This window comes from Oryctolagus cuniculus, chromosome 9 (genome assembly GCF_051225735.1).
Source record: "Oryctolagus cuniculus isolate XC-2025 breed Fujian yellow rabbit chromosome 9, ASM5122573v1, whole genome shotgun sequence".
NCBI lineage: Eukaryota > Metazoa > Chordata > Mammalia > Lagomorpha > Leporidae > Oryctolagus > Oryctolagus cuniculus.
The window spans coordinates 91,182,304-91,204,687 of record NC_142875.1 but is presented as its reverse complement, the minus strand read 5'-3'; the positions used below and the strand labels follow the sequence as shown (position 1 = coordinate 91,204,687).

Here is a 22,384-nt window from a genome sequence, read left to right as displayed (position 1 = left end):
ACTCTTAAAATACTAGCAAAAAAGCAGAATTTAATGTATTACACAAAACACTAAATTTGAAATCTCATGAATCTTAGCTGCTAGCATAGATCTTCAGAGCTGTACTTGAGAAATGAATGTATAAAGCCATTAATAATGTGACCCAGACTATTTCAGTCTGATTTCCAATTGTTTTTACCAGTGATACCTTCTAAGCTTGTCCTAGGAAAAGATAACAGTCAATCATTTCATTCATACTATACCTATTGTCACAAAGATGCATCTATCAACTCAAATACTACATAGATGTCTCACTCCCATGTAAGAGGCTATAATTAATTCAATTTATTTTAGCCAGCATGTATGAAAGCCTCTGATATTAATACAATTCCACTGAATACCTCCACTGTCAAAAGAGGAAAGTAAAATACTTTAACAATTATAATCAGATCAAATTAAACTAATTACGTATCATATTATAAAAATCACAATTTAGCACTTCATTTAAGCAATACTTACTGTCACTTTGGTTCGGGACGTCTGACAACCCTGATCTAAAAAACAAATTTAAAATAAGACAAACATCACTTTCCTTAGAATTTTCTGTATCTCTATTTCTCAATTAAATTTCACTGCTTTCTAACAAATGTTACTGAAGGAAATATTTCAAACTATTTTTACTAAAAAAAAAAATCTCAAATTGGAATATAAAATTTGGAAACACAGAACTAAGTAAGTAGAATTAACCATTTGCTCACTTTGCCCCTTCTGAAAGTTCTTAAATAAAAAGTCACAGCTTTTAAGGGTTGCTGCTGTTATTCCCAATTATCCTGAGCATATACAACTTGCTAAAAATGGTTTTCATTTAAAATGAAAATTTTTTTTCAGGCCCTGTTTTTCAATTAGTATTTAATTTTTAAAAGGAAATACAAGGAAAAGCAATGCATCTATAAAACTATCATATAGGGTACTTAATCCAGAGTATCCAATGAATCTCAGGAAGAATTTGTTGTTAAATAATCTCCAAAATCAACTATACACTATCAATGCCCTGGATTCAAAACTAAGAAAATAAAGACTAATACACAGGGTTTTTCAATTACACCTAATTTATTACACACCATAATGTAAGTTTTCAGGTCCTTTCTGAGTGGTCATGTTGGGCTCATTTTGCTGACAGTAGAAACGTAATAAGCAATGTTGATCACAGAAATGTTTCATTTCGCCACGCCACTGCACTCGCTCCTTTAGAGTCCCTTGAGATTTACAACAGTCACATCTTGCAGCCTTAAAAAAAAGTTTCAGACATTAGAAGATTTAAAATATCACGTATGCATAACCATTTTAAAAGATTCTTCTAAAAGCTTATCTTTGAGGCTAGCACTATGGTGCAGCAATTAAGCTGTCACCTGCGATGCCAGCATCCCATGTGAGCGCCAGTTCTTAGTCTCTACTGCTCAACTTCCAATTCAGCTCCCTGCTAAAGCATTTGCGAAAGCAAAGCATGACCCAAGGGCTTGAAACAGCAAAGATGTCTCGCCCTCCCTCCTTTTTTTGTTTTTAAAGATTTATTTATTTGAAAGTCAGAGTTGCACAGAGAGAGGAGAGGCAGAGAGAGAGAGAGAGAGGTCTTCCATCGGCTTTCTAAAAAAAAAAAAAAACTATTTTCTCCAATTTATTATCACATATTAGCAAATGTAATATCTGATAAAGAAAAAAAAATTATAGGGGCTAGCACTGCAGCCCAGCAGGTTAAAGCCCAGCCTGCAGTGCCAGCATCCCATATAGGCACCAGGTCGAGTCCCAGATGCTCCACTTCTGATCCACCTCCCTGATAATTAATGCTCTTGGGAAAGCAGCAGAGGATGGGCCACGTCCTTGGACATCTGAGTACACAAGGGAGACCTGGAGGAAGCTTCTGGCTCTGGATCAGCCCAATTCAGTCCACTGCAGTCATTTGGGAAGTAAACCTCTCTATCTCTGCCTCTCTATAACTCTGCCTTTCATATAAATAAAAATAAGTAAAACTTAAAAAAAATTTTAAAAAGGAAAAACAGAATATGAAGCACAGACAATAAAATCAATAATAAATAAAAGTAGGTGGAAAATGAATCAATTAATCTAATTGACAAAGCACCTTTCTATATTTACCAGAAGTCAAAGGCCAGCGTTATAAAGATAGGATAAATAAAAGAACATCGGTAGATCAAACTATTTTAAAATAATTTTAGATCCATAATGATATACTCATGTAAGCTGACTACAATAATATTGAGAATTTCTGATTAATAAAGATTTCTCAGGCTAATTATCTAAGAACAGACCAATTCTGGGGGCTGCTGCTGCAACACAGCAGATTGGGTCACCACCAGCAGCACCAGCATCCCATATAGGTGCTGGTTCAAGTCCTGACTGCTCCACTTCTAAGCCAGCTCCCTGCTAATACACCTAGGAGAGCAGTGAAAGATGACCCACATGTCTGGGCTCCTGCCACCCATGTGGGAGACTTGAAAGAAGCTCCTGGCTAAGCCATGACTGTTGCGACCCCTTGGGGAATGAACCAGCAGGTGGAAGATCTCTCCCTCCTCTGTCTCTTTAAAAATCATAATTATCTTAAGAAAACCAATTTGACCTACATCTAGGCAAAGAATCAGCCCTAACTGGTCCATAATGTAATATTGGGAGCAGGGGGGACCCACTAACATTCACACATTACATTTTAGAAATTCCACTTTCCTTTATATTTGCTCATTTTCACTATTTCTTAACATCATAATCAGTGAAGGGACAAAAAGATGTGATTCATTTTAAACACTATGCTTTGAGAAACTACCATCTGGTTTGGCTGCCACCTTTGAAATTTTTGATAAAGTAATAAATATTGAGCATTCTGTAGTGCATACTAATTGTGGATGTGGTTTTTCCTTTATTACTCTAAATGAATCTAGAATTTCATAGTGCAGATTTTGAAATCTCTTTTTATATATCAAACGAATTCCATGAATAAACCACCACTGTTGAAATTCCTAGTCAGGGATGTCAGCAAATACCATTTTGGCAAACAGATCTTACATGACAAATACACCCTAAGATTAGAACACAGGCTTTTTCCCACCTCCAAGACAGGCATGTCTCCTGCTGAATAGATGTTAAATGAAGAATTGTAGCATGAATTACAACCACTCAGTGATTCCGATATTACACCTCTTGTAAAAAAAAACCTTGGAGCCCAAATTTTACATTGCTGGTAGTATTATGTGGTAAGCTCAGTAACATTAGCACAACTGAAGTCACATCTTACTCCATAGTAAAAAGTCCCTGTGTAAATTCTTACCAGCGAACTGCTCTAGAAATCACCACAGAAGTATTCCAAGGGGGTTGGCGCTGTGGTATAGCAGGTAAAGTAGTCGCCTGCTGTGCAAGCATCCCATATGGGTGCTGGTTCAAGTCCCAGCTACTCCACTTCTGATCCAGCTCTCTGCTATGTTCTGGGAAAGTAGCAGCAGATAGCCCAAGTCCTTGGGCCCGGGCACATGCATGGGAAACCCAGAAGCTCCAGGTTCTTGGCTTCACATCAGCCCAGCTCTGGCCACTGTGGTCATTTTGGGGTTGAGCCAGTGGATGGAAGACCCCTCTGCCTCTCTCTAACTCTGCTTTCAAATAAATAAATAAATCTTTAAAAAAAAAAAAAAAAAAGAGGGGCTGGCACTGTGGCACAGCAGGTTAAAGGCCCAGCCTGTAACGTTGGCATCCCACACGGGCAGCAATTCGGGTCCCGGCTGCTCCCCTTCCGATCCAGCTCCCTGTTATGGCCTGGGAAAGCAGTAGAAGTTGGCCCAAGGACTTGGGCCCCTGCACCCACATGGGAGACCTAGAAGAAGCTCCTGGCTCCGGGCTTTGGATCAGCGCAGCTCCGGCCAATGTGGCCAATTGGGGAGTGAACCATTGGATGGAAGACCCCCCCCCCCCTCTCTCTCTCTCTCTGCCACTCACTCCTCTGTGTAACTCTTTCAAATAAATTTATTTAATCTTAAAAAAAAAAAAAAAAAGAAATGTTCCAGGATCCAATTCTTTTTTTCTCTTTCTATGAGTTATTCTCAAAGAAAAGACAAAAGCATAAATAAAGAAAATCTAGGGCAAGCGCTGTGGCACACAAAGTTAATCCTCTGCCTGTGGCTCCAGCATCCCATATAGGCAACAGGTTCTCATCCCGGTTGCTCCTCTTCTAGTCCAGTTCTCTGCTGTGGCCTGGGAATGTAGTGAAGGATGGCCCAAGTGCTTGGACTCTGCACCCACATGGGAGACCAGGAGGAAGCACCTGGCTCCTGGCTTCGGACTGGCGTAGCTCCAGCCATAGCAGCCATTTGGGGAGTGAATCAATGGAAGGAAGACCTTTCCCTGTGTCTCTCTCTCAAACTGTCTGACTCTACCTGTCAAATGAATACGTAAATAAAAATAAATATTATAATAATAATAATAATAATAATAAAGAAGATGGAAGTGGGAAAAGGGAAGACCTTTCTCTTTGTCTCTCTCTTTCACTGTCTAAATCTGCCTGTCAGGAAGAAAAAAAAAAAAAAGATGGAAGTAGAGCTAGCACATTGATGTAGTAGCTTAAGCATCTGCCTGTGGTAGCCCATGAGTACTGGTTCAAGTCCCAGGTGCTCCACTTCTGGATCTTCCTGGGAAAGCAAAAGATGGCCCAAGTAACTGGCCCACTGCACCCATGTGGGAGATCTGGAAGAAGCTCCTGACTTCAGGTTGGCCCAACTAAGGCCATTGTGGCTATTTAGGAATTGAACTCTGCCTCTCAAGCAAATAAATAAATCTTAAAAAAAAAAAAAAAAAAAAAAAGGAAGTGAACATAATTCTGAATAGAGGAAGTAAAAAGCAAAAGTAAACCTGCGCAGAAACTATCTCAAAGAATCTGATATAAAAACCCAATGCTTTATATCTCCTCCCTATAATTTTTACAACGGCGCTTCGAAATGAGTACTGGAGGGGCCAGCACTGTGGTATAGCCGGTAAAGCCACTGTCTGCAGAAATGGCATCCCATATAGGTGCCAGTTCAAGTCCTGGTTGCTCCACTTCCAATCCAGCTCCCTGCTGATGTACCTGGGAAAGCATCAGAAGATGGCCCAAGTACATGGGCCCCTGTTCACAATTGGGAGACTCAGATGAAGCTTCTGGCTCCTGGCTTTGGATCAGCCCAGGTCCAGCCATTGTGGCCACTTGTGGAGTGAACTAGTGGAAAAAAAGTGGATCTCTCTCTATCTCTATCTCCCCCGCCCCCCGCTTCCTCTCTATAACTCTGACTTATCAACTAAATAAATAAATCTTAAAAAAATAAAAAAGTGGGTACTGAGAATTAAGGTCCAAAAGATAAATAACTAAGGTCAAATATTAAAGAGACAGGATTCAAAGCAGACAACTCCAGTCAAAACTTGGGCTTCAGGGCAGCCACCTGGCATGGCAGTTACATTGCTGCTTGGGACACATACATCTCATACCAGAGTGCCGGCTCTACTTCCAACTCCAGCTTCCTGCTAATGTGCTCCCTGGGAGGTAGCAGGTGATAGCTCAAGTAGATTGGTTCCTGCAGTAAACGTGGGAGACTGGGATTGAGTTCCTGCCTCCTGGCTTCAGTATGCTCCCTCATTTGCTGTTATGGGTATTTGAGCAGTAAACCAGTGGATGGGAGCAATTTTACTATCTCTCAGCACAACCCCATGCCATCTAATAACAAAAAGAGTAAGACCTGAATTTTATCCTGTATACTAAGTTATAAAGAAAATGAAAAGACAAAATGAGTTACCATAAATGACTAAGTAGTAAAACTCTGAATCAAAATAAAATACTGTAAGAAGGCTCTCAATTTAATAGCAAAAACATAAATTCAAGTTATTCCAAGTACTACTAACTAACTCGTAGCATATAATACGTCCATTTATATAATAATTTAGAAGGTCAAGGTCATAAAACTAAACATTTCACAAAAAGAATCTGAACAATCAAATCACCTCATCATTCTGTAATTACTGACACTTGGTTTTTGCAGAAACAATACGTGAAGCTCCTTTCTTCCAGAATGTTCAAAACAAATTTAGATGACTTTTCTTTATCCAAACAACAAAGGACAAGATTAATGCCAATTTACAAATGGAAACCAAATTTTTCAGGCTGAAAAGGAGAGTAAGAATTCAATACTAATAAATGCATGCTTAAAGCCATAATCAAAATTTTGGAAGGTTGTGAACTTTTGTTTGTTTGTTTCCTTGACATCCACTCATGCAACATGTTTGGAACTGAGATAAATTATGATGAAAAATTAAAAGCATTGTAAATGACTACCATTCCAGACCAAAAAACAATTCCACTCCAACTTCCAGCCTAGCCCCATCCATGAGAGAATATTTAGCAAAGCTTGACATAAGTCTCCAATTTAAAAATAGTACATCATCATCTATTTCACGGTTTCCTTGTATCATGGTAAATCAAGAATTGTTTGTGAATTCGAAAACTCTAATCCAACTTACCAGCTAAACAGAAGTATATATTACTTTTCAAAAGCTGATAAAAAGGTCATTTGGTCTATATTGACAATCTTTTGTATTTCATAGATAGTTTCAACTCCTCATTTCTGATTAATACATGGGTATACATATTTACAATTTTCCTATCCATTTTTTCTCCATTTCAACAAACCTAATTTTGTAGGGAATGGGAGGGACTATCAATACAAATGAAATAGTGGTATTTTACAGACATTTTTAAAATAATTTTTTTACAACTTCCCAATGTAGCTATCCTGAGTCAAAGGAAATGATTCACTGCCTCCAAAAAAAGATTTCAGTGATAAAACAGTAGGTTACTGGGTACAATGCAAAGCATTCCAAAAAGCACACTTAACGAGAGAATATTGGGCACTATTTCTAACATTAATTTCAAAAACAATTTTCTAAAAATCAATACACCTAAGCAGTTTAGAAACAAAAAATTTTTAAGATTAATTTTATTTATTTGGTAGAGGGACAGGGATCTTCCAGGAGTCTGCTGGTTCACTATTCAAATGGCCACACAGCCAAGGCTGGACCAGCCAAAAGCCAGAAGCCTGGCACTCCTCTGTTTCTTGCACATGGGTGGCAAGGGCCCAAGTACTTGAGTCATCTGCTGCTGCTTTCCCAGGTTCATTATCAGGGAGTTGTATCTGAAGCAGAGCAGCCAGGACTCAAACTAACATTCTGATATAGGATGCCAGCATGGCAAGCAGGTCCTTAACCTGCTGTACCACAATGCTGGCCCCCAAAGAAAAAATTTATATGTTTAATTATCAGTTAAAATTCGTAAGTCACACTATTACAGGATATTCATATTAAAGAATTTATTATTTTCATTATTCACTCTAATGGTATATAAAATAAGTAAAAATTTGTGCTAACAAACTGCAGTCTGAAGTTGAAAGTTTAAAAGAAAAGCTTAGTTCTATTAAAAATATGGTCACATACAGCTGGGAAACAGTGAATGTTCTGAAGTATTATCTTTAACATATTAACAAACATTTTAGCTATTATTTCATTTCAACGTTAAATCCTTTTCTTTGAAAAATCTTAAACATACAAAAATTTAAATAACTATCCTCCCACTTAGCTTTTCACATTATGCCTGGAAACAATCACTTTAAGGAAACATCTATCTACTTCCTTCCAAAAAGTTATATAGAAGAAGAAAAAGATATTAATCTTATTCTCAGAATGTTCTGGCTGCATGATGTCAAAGATTTTTTTATTCTAATTTGAAATATTTAATAAGCCTCTATTGTAAACTCAGAGCAAGCTATTACATGGGCCAAAAAACACATATCATTCAAAATAATCAAGTAAAAGAAATATAAACAGATTTTTGAAGCACAGTAAATATTTAAATAAAAATGTAAAAATTATATATACTCTTTTTAGTTTCTCAGTATGAAACACAAAGATAAGACAAAGTAAGAATATTGTGTACAGCAAATGCTCATGACTAAACTTAGAATAACAACAGTTGAATTGGCTGGCTCTTGTTTTTGAGGTTTACCTATGAAGTACTTCTGTTGAGGAGTTTGAAGTTTATATACCTAAAGTTGGATTTACTTGTAAGGGTCAGTATTTTTAATAGGGTAAAATTTAAAATTTTGAATATTTAAAATAAAAAGATAAACTACAGAATGAGTACATTTATAAAGAACATATATTTAGTAGAGAGTTAATTTACCCTGTTCTCAAGGTGATGATCCTGGTGATAGTGGCAGCAAACAGAAGGGATTTTTGAGAGGTATAAGAAAATAGAGGGATCAGCACTGTGGAGCAGCGGGCTATGTTGCTGCCTGAAATGCCGGCATCCCCGCATTAGAAAACTGATTCAAATCCTGCCTACTCCACTTCCAATCCATCTTCCTGCTAATGTGCTTGGGAAAGCAGAGGAAGATGGTCCAAGTACTTGGGCCCCTGCCACCCATGTGGGAGATCCAGATGCTGAGCCTCTGCCACCATTTAGGAAATAAATCAGCGGATGAAAATCTCTCTCTCTCTCACCCTGAGATACCAATTAAGTAAATAAATCATACTTCCAAAAAATACAGTGAAAACCAGGTAGGATAAACTTGCTCTTTGATTTCAGTAATAGCTGCTTAAAACAGAGGTTAGGGAGATTAGGAAGAGGCAACTCTTCAGAAGTTGTATTGCATAGAAAAATCAGAATTGTTATTTGTTTTATAAATTGCTACCATCTGGCCGGCGCCGCGGCTCACTAGTCTAATCCTCCGCCTTGCGGCGCCGGCACACCAGGTTCTAGTCCTGGTTGGGGCGCCAGATTCTGTCCCGGTTGCCCCTCTTCCAGGCCAGCTCTCTGCTGTGGCCAGGGAGTGCAGTGGAGGATGGCCCAAGTGCTTGGGCCCTGCACCCCATGGGAGACCAGGAGAAGCACCTGGCTCCTACCTTCGGATCAGCGTGGTGCCCAGCCGCAGCGCGGCGGCCGCGGCGGCTATTGGAGGGTGAACCAACGGCAAAGGAAGACCTTTCTTTCTGTCTCTCTCTCTCACTGTCCACTCTGCCTGTCAAAAACAAAAACAAAAACAAAAACAAACAAACAAAAAAAATTCCTACCATCTGACAAAAATCTGCTTACCTTTATTCCTGAGATTAGCAAAATATGTAGTAATGCAATTGTGTATATGTTATGTTATATAATTTCTTTTTTTTTTTTTTTTTTTTTGACAGGCAGAGTTAGACAGTGAGAGAGAAAGAATGGTCTTCCTTACGTTGGTTCACCCACCAAATGGCCACTACAGCCAGCACTGCGCTGATCTGAAGCCAGGAGCCAGGTGCTTCTTCCTAGTCTCCAATGCGAGTGCAGGGCCCAAGCACTTGGGCCATCCTCCACTACCTTCCAGGGCCACAGCAGAGAGCTGAACTGGAAGAGGAGCAACCGGGACAGAACCGGTGCCCCAACCGGGACTAGAACCCAGAGTGCCGCGGCACTGGCTGTTATATAATTTCTTATTTAAAATCTTCAAGCAATGAATGGCAAAAATATGTTCATTATGCAGAAGGTTTACATTAAACACAATTATATAATTATAACTAGATACTAAACTAATTTATTTTTATATATTCTGAAACATACCATTTCACTGAATTTTTATTCAGCTAACCACAGTCTTTTGTCAAAAAGCATTATTTTTGCTTCCTCAACAAAGAGGCCAACAGATTTCTCCATTTTAATTAAAAATAATATAAAACAGGAAGTACTGAAACAAAAGAAAGCCAAACACATTTACTGTGTGCTGTGTACAAAAAACAAAATCCACCAACAGATTAATTTAAAATATTAAAATTGTAAGATTCAGAATCAGGCAGAAATCTTCATAATCACGTTCCTAACAACTTCTGTCTCAAACATTAAGATAATAAGTATAAGAATACAATGTGATTTCCAAATTGGTGGTCATTAAATAGCTTTATTGTTGTGACAGTATTCGAAACCTTTTTTTTTTTTTTTTTTGACAGGCAGAGTGGACAGTGAGAGAGAGAGACAGAGAGAAAGGTCTTCCTTTGCCGTTGGTTCATCCTCCAATGGCCGCCGCAGCCGGCGCGCTGCAGCCGGCGCACTGCGCTGATCCGATGGCAGGAGCCAGGTGCTTCTCCTGGTCTCCCATGGGGTGCAGGGCCCAAGCACTTGGGCCATCCTCCACTGCACTCCCGGGCCACAGCAGAGAGTTGGCCTGGAAGAGGGGCAACCGGGACAGAATCTGGCACCCAGACCGGGACTAGAACCCGGTGTGCCGGCGCCGCAAGGCGGAGGATTAGCCCAGTGAGCCGCGGCGCCAGCCCGAAACCATTTTTGAAGATTTATTAATTTCTTTATTTGAGAGGTAGAGTTACAGAGAGTGGGAGAGACAGAGAGAGGTCCTCCATCCACTAATCCACTCCCCAAATTGCCGCCAATGGCTGGAGTTGGGCTGATCTGAAGCCAGGAGCCAGGAGCCTCCTCCAGGTCTCCCGTGTGGGTGCAGTGTCCCAAGAACTTGGGCCATCCTTTCCTGCCCTCCCAGGTGCATCAGCAGAAAGCTGGACTGGAACAGGAGAAGCCAGGACTTGAATCAACACCCACATGGGATGCCAGCGCAGGAGGTGGAAGCCCAACCTACCATGCCACACCACCAGTCTCTCAAAACAATTTTTCAAAAACAAAACTTCCTAAACCATGGGGAAAAAGGTGCATTTATGTGTGTTAAACTAAAATTAAGCTTCAAAAGCCAAAGTAACATTTTTCTGAGGGATTTCTCAAAATGTCATCTACAATACCACAAAATGTTGGTTCGGACGAGAAGGAATCCATGTTAGAGAGAGTAAAGTTTGTCCTCTGTGTACTTTTAAAATTTAACCTAAAGTTGAAGGCTTAAATCATTGGGAATCCAAAGTAAAATAATAAAGCAACTTTTTTAAAAAAGTAAATGCCAAACTTTTTAGCTAATTATTTTACTTCTGACAATTAAGGAAGTATCTTCTTTTAATTTACAAAATCCTAGTTAGCATATTGAGTTGTAGATATTCAAAAAATGATAAACTCTCCTAGCAGTATCATTTTAACCTTAATCATGAAAAGTAAAATAAATAGTATTATTCTCCATCTTTCAACCTTTCTATTTTCATTCTTTATAGATATCTCATAATTTGGATGTTACTATCAAGCCTATTTTCACATGCTTTATAATTTTATTCACAATGAAGCTCCAGCCCTGAGACAGTTTCCATGTTATTGACACAGGAATTAACAACTGTTTCTTGGGTAATATCTGACTACCCAACATCCATATTTATACCCCACATTTTCTTATCCAGAAACATACTAATGCAATGAACTAAAAGGAATTTATCTTTACTTTTAAAAACATGGATTTTAAAAACATACATACACACAGTTTCAAATGAAATGTTTTAAATCTCTATTAAGTATCTTCCCCATTTCAAAGTCTCCAAAATTAAAAAATTAAAAATGAAAATACCTGGATTCATTACCGGACTCCAGATTTCTGCTAATGCTGACCCTTGGAGGCAATGGTGATGACCCAAGGAATTGGGTTCCTACCATCCACTCATATGAGCAAACTCGACTGAGTACCCAACTCCAGGCTTTAGCCCCAACACAACTGTAGGCAGTTGGTTAATCAACCAGTGAATAGAAGTGAGCTCTCTAATAATTTTTTTAAAGATTTATTTATTATTTTGAAAGTCAAGAGTTACAGAAGAGACAAGGAGAAAGAGAGATCTGCTATCCTCTGGTTCACTTCCCAAATTAATGACCAGTGCTGGATGAGGCTGATGCCAGGAGCTTGATCCAGGTCTCCCACATGTCTGGCAAGGGCCCAAACACATGGATCATCTTTCTCTGCTTTTCCCAGGCCATTAGCAGGAAGCTAGACTGGAAGTGGAGCAGCTGGGACACGAACTAGTGCCTACATGGGACACCAGCATCACAGGCAGTGGCGTTACTCACTACATCGGCCCCTCAAATAATTTTTTAGTAAGATAAAGAAACAGCAAATTTAGGGAAATAATCCATTTGATTAAACTACATTTATTGAGTATAGGTGTCTCTTCGTCTTTAGTATTGCATAACTTTTTTTTTTTAAGAAAGTGAAAATTCTACTTAAAGTTTTAAACAATGAACTGAAAAGATAGTATAACTGAGGCTAGGCCTAAAATGTATACATTTTAAAAATAAATGGGTCACCATATTGATAATGGAAATAGCTAAAGTTTTTTAAGACTGCTCAAATGGCTGCCATAGTGAAAATCTGGAGTTACTTGCCTTATAATACCAATCCTGAAATTTCTTACAGCAGTCTTCACTGCAGAAATCTCTCACTACACCATCAAGTTCTTTAGTTGCACCCTTCTTACAGAGCTGAGAACAATAGTTGCAAGTAACGCATCTCAATCCTAAACGTCTGGCAAAGTCCTGTTTGTACAATAGTTTGCAGCCTGAAAAATACAAGATTTAAATATTAAAACAAAAAAATCAAAAACTAATTATTGAGCTGACACAGATCTTCTAGATCGAGTTGATTATTAGCTTTAGAAAGCATCCTATATATTTAAATAAAGTTATCTTTTGTTGCCTGACCAAAGCTGGAAAAACTATAGATCAACATCAACCTGTAAAAACTGGAACAGAAGATGAATACTAGATAATATTTTCTAGCATGTGGTTTCAAATACTTTTTTAAGACATTAAAATCTATTAAAGTGTTTTAACTGTTTTCATTGTTCTGTCTAGTAAAATCTTGCAGTATAAGAATAAGCACACCACAAATAGATATTTTAGAGAAACCAAACAATGTAGACTGCTAAATAAAATAAACTTACAGAAATCTTCAGCTAAGTAGATACTGTAGCCAAATTTTCCAGCTTACCTCACCCTTCAGGGAAGTAAAACTGGTTTATGGATTTTTTCAAAGAAAATATTTGCTCATCTCTTCCTTAAGAAAATATTTCTTCTACCTACTAAGTAAATATGTTATTTTAAATATCTTTACATATCTATTTTATTTATTCCCTAAAATATCTATGAGGATTAAATAAATACTCTTCCATGCCTTTACTCTTGCTGGGTCATATAAGTAGAATGACTTATAATGTCTCATCAATCTTTGTAATAAGGAGCTCAAATTACAATGCCACCAGAAACACTGCATCTTGAAACTAATTTTAAGAACATGAATTACAATTGTTTTCCATATAATTTATCTGAATCACTTATGTATATGAACTTATACATAAGTGTATATGTATACCTTGAAATATACTGTAAAACATTTTGAAAAATTTATCTTTGTTGCTTTATGCAACCAGGTTTTGTTGATAATTTTTAATATTTTATTTTCTTATTTCAGATAGGTCCTACAAGAGAACTAGGTGCAGTAAAAGAAAGCAAAAGCCATATCTAACAAGAAAAGTTGTATGAATTTAACTTTTCATTATCTATCTAAACTTTCAAGTTTCACCAGTTGAAAATTATGCTATTTACTAACCACTATCTATCCATTTTTGTAAAATCCATATACAGTGATGTACTATAAACTAAATATTTTAGCCAACAAGAGACCACATATAGAACAGTGGTCCTGTAAGATTATATTGTCTAGTAACATAACTATTTTAGATGGTCTAAATACACTCGATGATGTTCATAAAACAATTGAGATGCATTCCCCAGATTTCACACTGTTAAATGATGCATGACTGTAATCTAAATAGCACAAAATCATATATGTATGCAATTAGTATCAATGTGTTCAGACTTATCAATCAATAAGATTGTCATTACACAAAAATTCAGGTATAGGAAGATAATTAAATTAATTCAGAATCAATTTTTCCAATGAGACATTTTTAGGATTTGTCACTTGCACGGTTTGGCTCTTAAATAACAGTAAAATGTGATTACCTTTAATTCCAGGTAAAAATGTACTAATTAAACCTAAATAGGATGCCTTGGTTTATAGACAGCACACTCTTACATATATAGTTTTTTATCACATGTGGAAAGTACTAACAGAGACACTAACTGAATGGATTCATAAATCTTTTATTTTTGCTGCCATTCCCTACCACTACCGGCATTAAGGATTTCTCTTACCCCAAACTAGAGTAGAAATCTATAGAAAAAGTAGATCCAAAAAAATTTTTTTAATTCCACATTGGAAAAATAACAGGTGAAGACAGCAAATAGGAAAGCTGGTGGAAGTTCAGTGACAAGGGCCAAAGAAAGAACAGAAACTGAAAGCCAGCTTAGAATTTGATATGACATTTGGGGAATAGAAAAAATAACAAAAGCCCAAAACCCATAGTTACGATCTTGGTTCCTATCACTGGAGAAGTACATTTAGAACTAGAGTTCCTTCTATAATCTGCATCCTAGAATCACAGCAGCAAAAGTATAGATGAGAAGAAAGAAAATCCTTGAATGTTTTCCTGATATCCCAAACTGAAACTTTAGAAGCATTTTCCCATTGTAGTACTGCTACAGGAAACATATTGAGTATCCTTTATCTGAAATGCTTGAGACAGCAAGTATTTTAGACTTCAGGGTTGGTTTTTTTTAGATTTTGGCATATTTGCATAGACTACCAACTGAATAGCTCTGACCTAAAGACCATAAAAGCCCCAAAATCGAAAACATTTTAAGAATCATGTTAGCAGTAAGAGATTTTCTATATTCAGATTTTTGGAAGGCAGCTATGCTCACCACTAAACCACAACGCCGTTTATTTTCAGATTTTTGGATTAGGATGTTCAATCTGTTCAATTAGGAATGTTCAATTACTGAAAACCTGTGCAGGTTAAGCAGTAAAGAGAGCAGGGAAAAATGGAGCTAACGGGAAGCCATTCTCATCTATTTGGAAAACCAACTTTCAAATCACAATGTGTAGGCTTAGAGATGACATGGTATAATAACAATGCTTTAATTTAATTTTCAGAACTTCCTTTTAATGGAAAAAAAGAGGTTACCCAATTTTTAGAGTCTTAGAGATCTACAGAAACATACAAAATCACAAAGCAAGTCAGTAGAAAGGTGAACTTAATTTTTTTAGTTCAGCTACATTAAAATTGGCAGCTACTCTGGACATATACTTATGTATTTTAGAAATATTTTGGCAAAAAAACATTAAATATCAATAAAAGTTATGAACAACACTGTATATACACTTGCCTTCACTACAGAAAGGTCTCTTAACGCCAGAGAAATTTACTGTTTCATGAAGAGTCTTCTCCTCTTGACAGTATTCGCAATATGTAACTATGCAATGCAACTTCTTATAGTCATCTGAACAAGTTTTGCTGCAGAACTGATGCACTTTGTTCTAAATGCACAATGGGAACCTTGGTAAGTAAATGACAACCACCTCAAGAACACGTTTAAGAAATAAACAAGCCACTTTTACAGAAACAAAGTTAAATCATTTACCTACTTAATGTGATGATCCTTTGGGACATACTTGCTATGGTACATGGACACCTAGTTTAACCAGTTCACTGCTAAATGTAAATAGTGCCACAGAACTCAACACTATTAACTACTCTGAAATTACTCAGTAAAAGCAAAAGTATCACTAAAATAAAATGGCAGTTTGATATTGCTAAGAGAATTAGAGAAATGGGGAAAAAGCAATGGGAAATATAACACAGGTAAGCAAAGATGAGAAGTATGACAGCAATAACATTTTCAGTCAAAAAAAAAATTCCTTGTTGAGGACAGGCAAGTAGGTTCAATCACATTCCTATTACACCTAACAGATCTATCATGGATAAAAGTATTCAATTTGGTGCCATCACACAGTATGCTACTGAACTTGAGACTGAGTTGGTTCCCTTAAATAGAACATGGCTAGAACTTTAATTCTTCTGTAACCAAAGTTATTTCACAATAACCAAAGCTACTTTTCAAACATAAGAATACTTCATAAAAGTTCATGGAATATGGAATAAAAAGTACAAAATGTAGAAAATCCATTCAGTTTTCATAACACACTTTTTTCCATGAACTTTTTGAATATTCCTCATATCCAGCCAAGCAGTGATGAACAATTTAAAACTTCCAAGAAAGCAGGCTCTAAAACCCAAATTATTGTGAAGACAGACTAAACCTAAAACATAGTAAAGACAGCTGAAGACCAGAATAAAGACAGTGACAAAATACAGGAATCAACTCAACTAATAAGGCTATCATTAGGTGAAAGCTGCCGCATGATAACTAACTGGCAACAGAAAAAGGCAACAAGGGAACTACAACTGTCAACCATGGAGTAAGAAACTCCAATCTCCTGAGGTGCGTTCAACTCTCATTCAGTATGACAGTCTCTCAACTGCTTCCAACACTTAACCTTCATGTTAACAAAAACAACACAGCAACAAGGCTACAAAAGTGGTGCAATACTGACACATTCTTGCTGGAAAGGACCTCATTTTCATCTAGGATGGTCAAAATTCAATTTATGCAGGATCTTCATTTCCTACATGACACTATTCCATGTGCTTGCTAATGGATTTCCTTACTCATTCTCTTTTGAGATTTATTTATTTATTTCAAAGCCAGAGTTGCAGAGAGAGAGAAGGAAAGAGACAGCGAAAGAGATCTTCCGTTCACTAATTTACTCCCCAATTAGCTGCAACTGTCAGAGCTGCACCGATAAGAGGCCAGGAGCCAGGAGCTTCTTCTGGGTTTCCCACATGGGTGCAGGGGCCCAAGCACTAGGGCCATCTTTCACTGCTTTCCCAGGCAAATCAGCAGAGAACTGGACCAGAAACAGAACGGCTAGAACCTGAACAGGTGCCCATATGGAATGCCAGCACTGCAGGCCATGGCTTAACCCGCTGTGTCACAGTGCCAGTCCTTACTTGTTCTCATTTCATTTCTTTCTTCTCTTACTAGGCATCCAACATTATTCCTGCTCTTGCTGAAACAGGGTTATTATTCACAAGAAAATCATCACTGGATGCCAATAGCAGTCTCAAAGGATGACTGGTTTAAATGCTCTGGAGATAGCACCAAACTAAATAAGCTAAAAATTTTCCAGGCAGTAAGGTGTTAAGATAATGAAATTTCATATTTCCAAAGTACTTTAGAAATCACAGTCCAATTCTGGGTATGAGCTTTTTAGCCTACAACTTACATACTGAGGGATTTGCCACGACACTAATAAATTTTGACCCATGAATAGTCTGTTAGTACTAACTACATCTTGTATACCATTTTATTACATATTCCATGCCTCATATCCCTACTCTAGCCGTTCCAAAAAAAAAAAAAAAAAGTGAAAAGAAATAATGGCCAAAGTGAGTATAGCTCAAGAAAGCAACAGGTAACCAGTAACCCAAGCCATCTATCTATCCATGACTGCTCCCTTAATGGAAACAAAACCCAGTGCTCAGAGTAGCAGCTAAGAGCAAAGTAAATTAGTAAACTTGTAAAAGTTAGCACTCTTATTTAAATAAAAGAAACTTTTATTGGGATAAGGCTCTCTTATTTCATTAAAACACAATGTGGTATATATGACTAAGAAATTCTCACTTTTACAAGTACTGGTGACAGAAGATATTATACTTCACAGGTAGTATTTAAAAGGACAGGAGGAAAAACAATTTACAGTCACACCAGGGACCCTAGCTAAAGATAACAGCATCCTGTATAACTACTATGAATATATTCTGAGTATGACATCAATGATTTTTGTCTAATCTGCAAAGAAACAGATCTTCTGTTGGTTTCACAGCCATAAGAAAGCAAATAATCCATTCTTCACAAAACCTGAAAAGCTTGTTCCTATCTACTAAAAAGGAAATATTATAGGTAATTCACCAGACTTTTCATTTTAGCACTAAATAATATATGTAATAAAACATGACTTACCTCCCATTCCAAGATTTCCGGTTTTGAACAAAAGGAATTCTTGCAGTAGTTGCATTTCAACTGAATATCACTTGGTGCTACAAACTGACCATTGGGAGATGACTGCATGCTTAAAGCCTGGGAAAAAAAACAAAATATATGTAGCTCATATATATTTTAGAATTTCTACTTGTGACTACTGTTAAATGTGTATTATCTCTAGAAAACAATATGTATATAAATATTTTTCATCATATAAAATTACATTTCTGAATTTTATATTTAAAATTATAGTGGCATTCTAAGTTAGTTTTATAAAATCAAAATTCAATATTTTTACAGGATTAACTATTATTCACCAAAAATACCAAAAACAGTATGAAAAAACCTTATAGTACAACTATGGATTTTTTTTTACTTAAAGCAAATATAAGTAAACAATAGGAAGCTTGCCAAATTCTGAACTAGCACATGAAAGTTTAAAAACATTTGCCACCTATTGCCCTCTCCAATAACCATAAGGCATCTAATTTTTAAACAATTTGTCCCACAGTATCATTGTCACATTTTCACTCCAAGTCCATCACTGAAAACCTATATTACTTTTTAAAATTTTACAGTCCTTCAACAAAGTTAGAGAGAAAGAAATTCATACTAGGAATTTTTTTTAAATAAAATAAGGTAAGATAGGATATAAGCAAATATGGACTTTAAAAGTATTTTTTATTTTTTAAAAAAGTTATTTATTTATTTGAAAATCAGCGTTACAGAGAGGACAAGACAGAGACAAAGAGAAACAGAGAGAGGTCTTCTATCCACTGGTTCACCCCTCAAATGGCCCCAATGGCCAAGGCTGTGCCAGGAGCCAGGAGCTTCATCAGGATCTCCCTTATAGGAGCAGGAGACCATTCATTTGGACCATCTTCCACTGCTTTCCCAGGTGCATCATCAGGGAGCTGGATAGGAAGTGGACAGCTCAGACTTCCATATGAACTGTGCCCAAATGGGATGCTGGTGCCACAGGCAGTGGCCTCACCCACGATGCCATAGCACCAGCCCCTGAGTTTTTTAATATTCCTAAACACAGTAGTGAGTACAATGCTATTTAATGATCATTCTTTACAACTCTATTACAAATTATATATAATTATATATGTATGTAATACAATGGTGAAAGAAACCTTTATGTTTAAAACTCCTAAAGAGAACACATTTATGAAAAATAAAACATATATATTTGACATTTACATTTACTAAGAATAACTTTTTAAAACAAAAATCAACATGACCATTAGAGATTCCAAAATTTTGAAACTTTCCATTAAAGTTAACTATTCTTTCAAATCAAATGGAATATGTTTTAGTCTGAATGTTTGTAATCCCCCAAAATTCATATTGAAATCCTAAACCTTGAGGTAGGGGCACTTGGGGCGATCAGATTACAACTCACCCTCATGATCTAAGTGAGGTTTAGATAATCTGAGAGAAGCTGGGGGAGCATATTTGCCCATTCTACCATGTGAGGGTACAGGGAAAAGATACCATCTATGGGAAAAGGTCCTCAACACACACAAATCTATCAGAGCCTTATCTTATCCCTCCCTGTCTCCAGGACTGAGAGAATCCCAGTCTAAGGTATTATGTTACAACAGTCTAAATGGACTAAGAGAACACTATCCTATCACCTGTGCAGACATTCTGCTGAGGCGGGCTACAAACTTATCTGGACATAATTCTCAAAATTAAGAGCCTAAGTTATTCTTTAAAATATTAATGTAAACATACACAGAGGGGCTCATTAAATCATAGGCAATATAAGTTTCAATTAAATCAAAAAGGTAGTTAAAACATTCCCAATAATCAATTCATTTTACCCAACAAAATCAAAAAATAAAAGTTCAAGAACTGACATACAGCATGCAACAGACAATGTCTTTCTCTTCTAATTAATCACTGGCTCATGGCTTCTGATTGGCCCAGCTCCAGCCATGTGTCCAACTGGAGAGTGAACCAGTGATGGAAGACCCCTCTCTGTCTCTCCTTCTCTTTCTGTATAACTCTTTCAAATAAATAAATAAATCTTTAAAAACAAAAAAGCTAACTTGGTAGAAACAGTATTTACCATAGTCATATCAATTGCCATGATCTCAATTTTTAAAATAAAAGTTAGACTTGAATGTGGTTTATCACCTAAGTTCAGCAGGAATCTAAAAGTCAATAAATTTGACAGTCACTTGGCTAAATTCAAAACCATCTCAATTTAAATGCTAATAACTGGGGCTTCCATTGTGGAGCAGCATGTTAAGATGCCACCTTTGATGCAGCATTCCATATGGGAGCACCTGCTTTGAGTACCAGATGCTCCACTTCTGATCCAGCTCCCTGCTAATGTGCCTGGGAAAGCAGCAGAAGATGGCCCAATACTTCAGCCCCTGCTGTCTATCTGGGAGATCTGGATGAAGTTCTGAGTGCCTGGTTTTGGCATGGCACAGTCTTGGCTGCTGCAGTGTTTTAGGAAGTGAATCAGTGGATGGAAGATCTCTTTCTGTCTCTCCCTTTCTTTCTTCCTTTCAAATAAATAAAAATAATCTTTTTTAAAAAAGGCACTAATATCTTTTATAGCAACTATCACAGCATACTTATGAGACTTATATTTTCATTTTAAATAAATTTACATAAGAGCATAGAACCTGGAGCAAAGTAGAAAGGTTGGATGAATTAACTCATGAAGCAAAATTTTGTGCATTGGCTTGAACCTTTAGGTAGTACCCTGAAACTTTAATATACAACAAGTAAACCTTCTGTTACTACCTTATTAATGCTTGAATCCCTTCTAAATTATTCCTTCCTAATGGTCAACAGATTAAGTTTGAACAATTCCAGTAATACTACCTCCTGAGAAACACAGATCTCTGAATGAAAGTTCTTCACATTTACCAAAATGAAAAATATCTCCCTGACACTGATCTGTATTAAATTAAAACCTACTATCACATCAAATCCTATTTTTATATGATTTCTATGAAGAAACCATGTATACTCATCACTTCCTGGGTACATACACCTAGGTCTTTCATTCATTTATCAGGGAGTAGGTTTTCCATAAGGTTCATGCTTTATCCAAACCATCTAACAAGAGAAGAGACTACTTCAAGTACTGAACTCAATTATATTAAATTTTTCTTGAAAATTTGTATCACTGTAACAATTCAAAAGTCAGATTATCTGTGCTAAGTAGACAGTGAAACCAGGTCATCTGGTACTCATTTTAAAATCTCCACCCATCAATCTGACCCTCAAAATAACATTTAAAATTAACTAATAAGATAAAGCACATTAATTACAGTTTATTTTCTATGTTTTTTATTAGGATTGGAGGGTATACAAAATAAATAACAAACCTGAAATTTAGCCACACAATTGGAATTGCAAAAGTTATACAGTTTTCCATCAGGCATTGTGGCTTGGTATTGAGGTAAGGAGTTTCGCTTACAAAAATGGCAAATAATTCCCAAACCTAGGAGATAAAAGGTACACATATCTGATTTCTTCATAAAGCAACTAAAGTTTTTTTTTTTAAAAATCTTGAATGCTGAGATGATTTTTCTTTTAAAAGAACCTTCTGTATTCTTTTATTTGCAGCTTAAAAAATATTGTCATGAAATGCAACTCTGGTATTACATCCTAAACATATACAATACATCCAATTAATTAAGTTTTGGAAGGAACAACAATTTTAGCTAAGAACATAGAAAATCAGTAACTTTAAAAAAATTGGGAAGTAAATTAAAAAGTATATAATGATCAAATTCACCAAAACAGTTTTGAGGTGGGAAAGTTCAGTGTGATAAGAAAATAAAAGCAGTTAGAAAGCAAAGGAGAAAAGGTAACATACTATTTGTGTAAAAAGTAATGATGATATTAAAGTTTAACTTGCCAAATACCTGAAACTTACTTTGTGATTTTGCATATTTTGTCTTGTGACTGTTCATGCAAGCAGTTGAACAATATGGCTCCATATATCCATTAGGACCTATACATTGAGTCATATCAAAAAATCTGCACTGTGTTCGGCAACCAGTACAAGTTGTCAGTTTTCCATATTTCTACAATTTGAAACATAAAAAGGAAAATTTTAAAGCTACAATTTAATTAGAAAAAAAGTTGTATTTTTATGGCATCTTTGTCTTTGTAAAATAATTCTATTAAAAGAGCCAAAACTCTTTGTATGAATGCAAAGGTTTAATTGTAACAACTGCTAAAAATCAAGTTCAAACAAAGCAGTGATCAAAGCTAAGTCTCTTTTAAAATTAAAGTGTTTTTTAGTTTAGCTCAACAGAATCCCTACATGTAAGTAAATATTGAAAATCTAGAAAAAATTCAGTTTTCTTGTTTACAATGAAGATACACTTCTTTGTCATTTGATAAGAGAAATAAAAATGGAAATGTGAAACACAAGCCTTAATCAAAAGGCTG

General features: G+C 36.4%; 1 protein-coding gene across 30 annotated transcripts in view; it reads right to left on the bottom strand.

The window, feature by feature from the left end:
• The window catches only part of ZMYM2 (zinc finger MYM-type containing 2), a 110,248-nt gene that overhangs the window by 25,182 nt on the left and 62,682 nt on the right, over window positions 1-22,384 (bottom strand). For 20 of the 30 annotated variants that reach the window (XM_051850065.3, XM_051850066.3, XM_070049112.2 and 17 more), the window contains 7 exons: window positions 21,864-22,014; window positions 21,310-21,425; window positions 17,930-18,046; window positions 15,233-15,383; window positions 12,329-12,501; window positions 1,101-1,266; window positions 499-533 (listed from right to left, as the gene is read on the bottom strand). In XM_051850065.3, the coding sequence (XP_051706025.1) occupies window positions 499-533; window positions 1,101-1,266; window positions 12,329-12,501; window positions 15,233-15,383; window positions 17,930-18,046; window positions 21,310-21,425; window positions 21,864-22,014 (909 nt within the window). Of the gene's footprint in view, window positions 1-498; window positions 534-1,100; window positions 1,267-6,000; window positions 6,161-12,328; window positions 12,502-15,232; window positions 15,384-17,929; window positions 18,047-21,309; window positions 21,426-21,852; window positions 22,015-22,384 lie in introns of those variants that run through there. The other 10 variants (XM_051850068.3, XM_089304352.1, XM_089304351.1 and 7 more) reach the window with 4 other exon arrangements.